The 6000-nt window shown below is 41.3% G+C and overlaps 1 protein-coding gene and 1 long non-coding RNA gene across 4 annotated transcripts in view; one reads left to right on the top strand and one right to left on the bottom strand.

The window, feature by feature from the left end:
• The window catches only part of LOC100548043 (vascular endothelial growth factor receptor kdr-like), an 89472-nt gene that overhangs the window by 71996 nt on the left and 11476 nt on the right, over window positions 1-6000 (top strand). For 2 of the 3 annotated variants that reach the window (XM_031554671.1, XM_031554672.1), the window contains exons 26-28: window positions 1028-1152; window positions 1391-1469; window positions 3691-3785. In XM_031554671.1, coding sequence (XP_031410531.1) covers window positions 1028-1152; window positions 1391-1469; window positions 3691-3785 — 299 coding nt within the window. The remainder of the gene's footprint in view (window positions 1-1027; window positions 1153-1390; window positions 1470-3690; window positions 3786-6000) is intronic. The other variant, XM_031554673.1, reaches the window with a different exon arrangement.
• LOC116216936 overlaps window positions 1-6000 on the bottom strand; it is a 71706-nt gene that overhangs the window by 11249 nt on the left and 54457 nt on the right. The gene's annotated exons all lie outside the window — the stretch shown is intronic.

A 6000-nucleotide genomic window follows, 5' to 3' on the forward strand; every position in this document is an offset into this window, starting at 1 on the left:
GGAATAGGGTACTAAAATGGTTCAAAAGCAAAGGAAAATTTGGACAAATAGTTTTAGGGCTTGGTAATTTCTGATGATTTCTGCAGTGATGTAAATGACAATGCGGACCTTATTAATATGTGAACTGAATTCCATTAAACTTGTGGCACCAATTTCTTGTAAGGATGAGAAATTAAAATCCTTTCAGGCTTTTCGAAGGACTGGCTCTTCTTAAGCTGCAACTTCTTAAGCTGCAACTCCTTAAGCTGATAATATGCAAAAAGTCTCCACGTAGGCAATATTATTTAACCATATTATTTAACCAATTCCAAATTCTGTTAAAATTGTGTCAGCCATAAGGACTTTGTGTCTTCCTGCTGCTTCCTTCCTCTTCTAAAATTCTTTACTTTGGATTTTGATGTCCCTAACACTGGCCCCTTGAAATTCCCAGCACAATGACAATGCAGGGTATTGCTTTGAGGAAGGGTAAATCAGTGAAATTCCATTCCCCTTCACCGGGGCAGAACAGCCAAGCATCTGGAATGCAGCAGTGATCACAAGGAAATTGCAGCAAACTCACCAAGGGCACTGCTGTGAAAGGCAGCAGAGCCAGCTGCTGGCTGCACACCCACTGACCCCTCTGTGCGCCTGGCTCTGCCATGCCATGTGTGAGGGATGTCTACAAGAGCTGTAAGTGCTGTGAGAACTGGGGGGGCAATAGCTCAGACAGGTGCCTGGAAGAGAAAACAGACCAACTGCAGATGACCACTGGGAAGTTAGAGAGTTTTCAATCTTTTTATGTCACTGATTATGCAAAGTGAATAATTTTCCTCATACAAAGCCTTCCACACAGTAAGTGTTGTATAAAGCTGCACATTCTAACTTCTATGTGTTACGAAGAACATTAACGATTGCTCTACACAACTAAAATAAAAAATAGTCCTTTCCCAGTGTAAAGCCCTGTATAATATGGTAACTTTTAACATCTGAGATGGAGTATAAAATGGCATTACCAGCTTTGTGTTCTCTTATGCTAATTATTTTATAGGATGGTAAAGACTATATCCCACTGAACATTACCTTGTGTCCTGATGGAGAGCCTAACTCCAAAACTTGCCCAGTGGAGGAAAAATTGAACAACTGTGTTAATCGCTGGAGTGCAGTGGAAACTGGGTAAGAGAAATACATGTCTGAGCACGGGTGTGAGGGAGGGGGAGATTTGATGTAGCTGGGTTGTTCTCAGTGTGGCTGTTCTAAGTGAGTTGGACAAAAATATTTGTCAGTGTTGTTTGTTAGTTACAAGAGATGACAAAGAAAGACTGGGATGGGAATGGAGCTGTGTCAGGGCTACTAGGTGAGCTACCAGCATCTGCCTGGGCCTCATTCCGCCCTTCAACTTTCTGTCTTTCAGCAGCAGCAGCAAAAGGCGCCCTCTGAGTGTGAAGACGTTTGATGAAGTTTCAGTGGGAAAGGAGAAGGTGATGCATGAGGTAAGCAGGGTGACTGTGTCCTTCTCCACTAGGAACACTGACCGCTTGGCACCAACACCAAACAGTTATCGGAGTGTTTGAAATCTCTTTGGTCAGAAAAAAGGTTTAAATCAAGGGGAATATTTGGCCCAAGCATCTCAGACACAGGTCTGTGCGACGGCAGAGAGGAACCTGCACTTACTTTGACAAATAATTTAAAGAGAAGCTCCTGTGTGAGTAGACCGACTTTGGTCAGGCTGCAGAGCTTTTTGTTACAGCCAGACAGGAACATATCTCAATATTCGTTTGGTTTTTTCCCCATAAGAAAATGGCAGCTTACTGAAACTGAGCCTTTGAAGAAAATGTCCCAAGGAGATTCCGGCTGGCTGAACCAGGCAACAGCTGGATGGTGAGGGGGTCAGTTCAGGAGGAACTAGACCAGGATTCAAATAGTGGCTTTCCTTGATTCGAAGGGCTTTAGCCTGCAAGTTCCCCAATCTAGGTGGGCATTCTTATAGATAACTTAGTGGCTCTTAGTGGCTCTGCATGTGGGAGGGTGTTGAAAGGTTTCATTTTCACTCCAGTGGAAAACAGAGATTTGTTTTGTTGCAGAATTTGTTGCTTGGCTTGTTGGCTTCCCCCGAAATTAAGGTTCCGGGGTGGAGTTTTTTTCTATTTTTTTACTTCCTTATTTAAACAAAGAAAACAAAACAAAACACACAAATTTGCTCAGGTAATAATCAGCTGCAGCACATTCCACTTGCCTCAGTGACAGATCCTGTGCACTAAAGAGAGACCTTTGTAATGCGTGATTGAAGCAAGTAGAAAGTAGAAGAACTTGGGTAGAAACTGAAGAAGGCATGCACCTTCTAGGAGCAGGAAAAGAAAAGAAGAATGTGTGCAGCTACCTGCTGCTGGGGACAGCCCAGCACCCTCAGTCAGTGCTCCCTTGGGAGAACAGAATTGATGCTCACTATTCCCTAGCATTCTGCCGAATGTAATTTCTGTGCCTTTATCAGTGCATCTTCAGGGATTAGGGGCTTAGAATTTCCTCTGGTTCCCGCATCTCCTTATGCTGGATAAAGATTTGTTCCTCAGAATCATGTGGAGATATTTAGTAGATAGATCTGGTGTCAGAAAGAGATTTTTGCTGCCAGCACAAGTGTTACTTTCCTAAATGTTCTTTCTTCGTGGCATTTTAAAGCAAGTCCTTACATGGAGGGAGAAAAGTTGTTTTTTTAAAAAAGGGTAATGCATTAACAGATTGGAAGTGAATGTGAGATATCATTGAGAATCTTTTGAAGAAAATTATGGTATGATCTACTTTTGAACTAAGTAAATGCACTTGGATTACTACAGTTATCTTAAATACCAAGGCATTAATGCTGATTAGGCCATTATTTCAAAAAGTTGCCCAGGAACTCTAAAACTCTACCACACCTTCCTGCCATTCTGTTGATTTTATGTAGTATCTTGTTAAGATTTTTTTTTTAACAATTTCTCTGTAAGAAAATTGAAAAGGAACACTGAGATAAATTATTTCTAGAGCATGTTATTTTAAGGAGAAATAATAAAGATAAAAGACAGAGAAAAATCCAGGCTAGATAGCTGCATAATCAGGACCAGCTGGCTGAAAACTGATAATAGTGGCCCTGATAAGAGAAAATTCAGAAGAATGGGCTTAATTTCCTATACCAACTGGACATATCTGTGTTAAGCATGTCACTAGATAGCACGCAATTGAAAGTTTCAATGCAAACATGTGCCTTGCAGGTTGATGGCTGGTGTCCAGCTCTCCCTGGCAATGCCTGTGATCTTACAAATATGCAGAGAAGCTGGTAGCTCCTACAATAGTTCCAGTTCACAAATATCAACATATAACACTGCAGTAACACATCTACAGGTGGTCACCTTCCTGTTAGTACCTCCCTGATAACCACGTGGACAGGAAGCTCCAACCTCGGCAGGCCACAATGAGGGAGAAATTGGATTCTCCTGCCCTTGTTTTGTCTGCTCTGTAACTGGAGACGATTTTATGAGGTGAAGTTCTGGGCCAAAAGCTGCATCGTCACAAAATAAAAGAGCTAGAATTTGCTATTTTTACTAGTCCTTGGCTTTCCTTCACTGACTTCAGTGCTGGTTTAGTTTGATTTCCCCACACTCTCCCCTAGGTATACAACTTCTAATTTCAGAGTCCTCCATGTTGACACTCTGCTGATGTTCTCCTCCTTTTGCTATCCAGGAGTCAGACAGCGGGATGGTGTTGACATCAGATGAGATAAAAAGTCCAAAGAGGCTGGAAATCCGCTCCTGGCCTTATGGGATCATGGCACTCGCGTGAGTACTTTTGATGCATTTCTTTTGAAGCCAGTGTTCCATTCAGAAAAATGCTTCCAAAATTTACAGTTTTGTTTCTGGTTTCAAAAGGAAAACATTTACACTTTCTAAACAAGTTAGAAGGAGAAGCAACTCCGGATTTCAATACTGTAACAGAAAGGTCATGGTTAACTTATTTTAAGATCAAGAAAACTATGATATGAACTGTTTCCCGAAAGAAGTTGAACATAAAAGACACTTCTGCGTCTCTGGAAGGGATGCAGCAATGCTGTATTTATACTACAGGAAGGTTAATTAATGTGAAAAAAGTTGATTCTTGTGATAAAAACGAAAACTCATTTCATCAGCTTTGAACACATAATGTCTCATCAGCCAACTGAACTCCTTTTGCCAAAGTAAGCCAAGTTGCTTTGCAATTCTAAGTCACATTCAAAAAACAGAAGAGCACTCTCTAGTGAAGCTGATTTCTCCTGTTCATGCTCTAATCTGCTAGGACAGAATATTCTGCTCATGACAAATGGTAAGAGCAAAACAACTTAAGACATACACCTCTACTTTGGCTTTTTCCTGGCTCCTTCGTAGTGTTCTCCTTTACTGGTGGAACAAAGTTTGGAAAATGTGAATGATTAATCCAGAGAATAATGTTTATTATTATACCAGTAACAAAGCTCTATCTAATTTTAGATGCACAGGACTGGCACCTTTGCAATTGGTGGGATGTGGGAAAAATGAAGAAGGAATGTTTAGTAAAGGACAGTTTAAGCACTACAGATTTTTGTAAGGTGCACTTACCAGTGCTGTGAGTTCTTCATTTGCTGTTTCACAGCTGTCATGACAGTCCTCCAGAGAAGACTTTAATCCTACCATCTACATAATCCTATGAATTGCATTTTTGTTGTGTAGTTTACAAGTGGAAGCTGTGCCAGTATTTGCTGTATGTTATCCATTCATGGTACAGTCCATCAGAGAAGAACAAAAGCAGATGATTTCTTAGCTAGTAGTTCTTTCTATTTCTGTAACAGTCAGGCAGAGGCAGGAAGCAAACCTAGCAGTGAAACTGGTCTCCATTTTTACCTTTGTTAAAATGAATAATAGCAATAATAACCCATGTACCGATTCAGATGCCAACATGTAGAATTTCAGAGACAAGTAACTCAAAATATTGTTAAAAAACAATTCTAGAGCAAAGTATTCCATACTATTCAGTTAATTAAGCTAATTGTAGTTTAATTGAACTGCCTAGAGTTTCCTCTGAAATCCGTTGATGAGATTGTTGGTTTCCTCTGCATTAAACTCAAAGATTTTTCCCATCGGAGCAATTTCTTGTTTTGTGTTGAGTCACAGTTTGTCACATTAAAGAGAGACAACAGATGTAAAAAAGGCTATCAAATTCCTGTATAGTATGGGAGAATTGGTGCACAGTGAGAGTATAAAAGTATTTCAAAGGAGGTATAACTCTGAAGAAGCTTGCCTTGTCTTTTCAGACCTTAAAACTACATATTCCTATATGAATACTTGATGGCAAGAGACAAGCAGAAAGTAGAAAAGGGGAAAGGTTGCCTAACTAAGGGTAAAGAGTCGTGCAGCATTAGTAGGGAGCATTCAGATGCTGCAAAACATGAGTGTGCCCTTAGGAGCCTGCTGCTCAGCAGCAGTGTCTGCAGCACACACCCTGGCACAGGACTAGCAGAGGTTGGGATTGGGGTTCACGTATCTGTCCTACGTACACGCTGAGGGGATTTCTGCACAGTGCAGTGCATTGCTATGGAAACCAAATGGCACTAGCTCTAAAAAAAAGCTGCTCAAATGTCAGGAACTGTATTGCCACATTACTTTACCTGCTCTGATTCACCTCTCTGCTGCATGATGTCATGCTGACACAATTCCAGCACATACGCACACAACACACACAGCCTCCCTGGTAAAATCTGACCAGGAGATTTCAGCCACCTCTGACTGCACTTCCCCTACTGCTTTTCCACCCTTGGGTATGAGGGAACTGGGGAAGAGCAAGGCTCTCTCTTCCCCTTCTAAGCTTTCTGCTGAGAACTCAACATCCAGCCAGATGCAGAAAGACAGAAATCCTCTAGCAGTCTGTTTTTTCAGGATTTCCAGGAAATCCCTCTGAGCTGCTGTCAGGTGAATGGGAAGATGTTTTTCCTTGGCCAGACCTTTCACTGAGTGTTTGAGGTCCAGCTATTTTGCCAGCTTTTTT

The sequence above is a fragment of the Meleagris gallopavo genome, chromosome 9 (assembly GCF_000146605.3).
Source record: "Meleagris gallopavo isolate NT-WF06-2002-E0010 breed Aviagen turkey brand Nicholas breeding stock chromosome 9, Turkey_5.1, whole genome shotgun sequence".
NCBI lineage: Eukaryota > Metazoa > Chordata > Aves > Galliformes > Phasianidae > Meleagris > Meleagris gallopavo.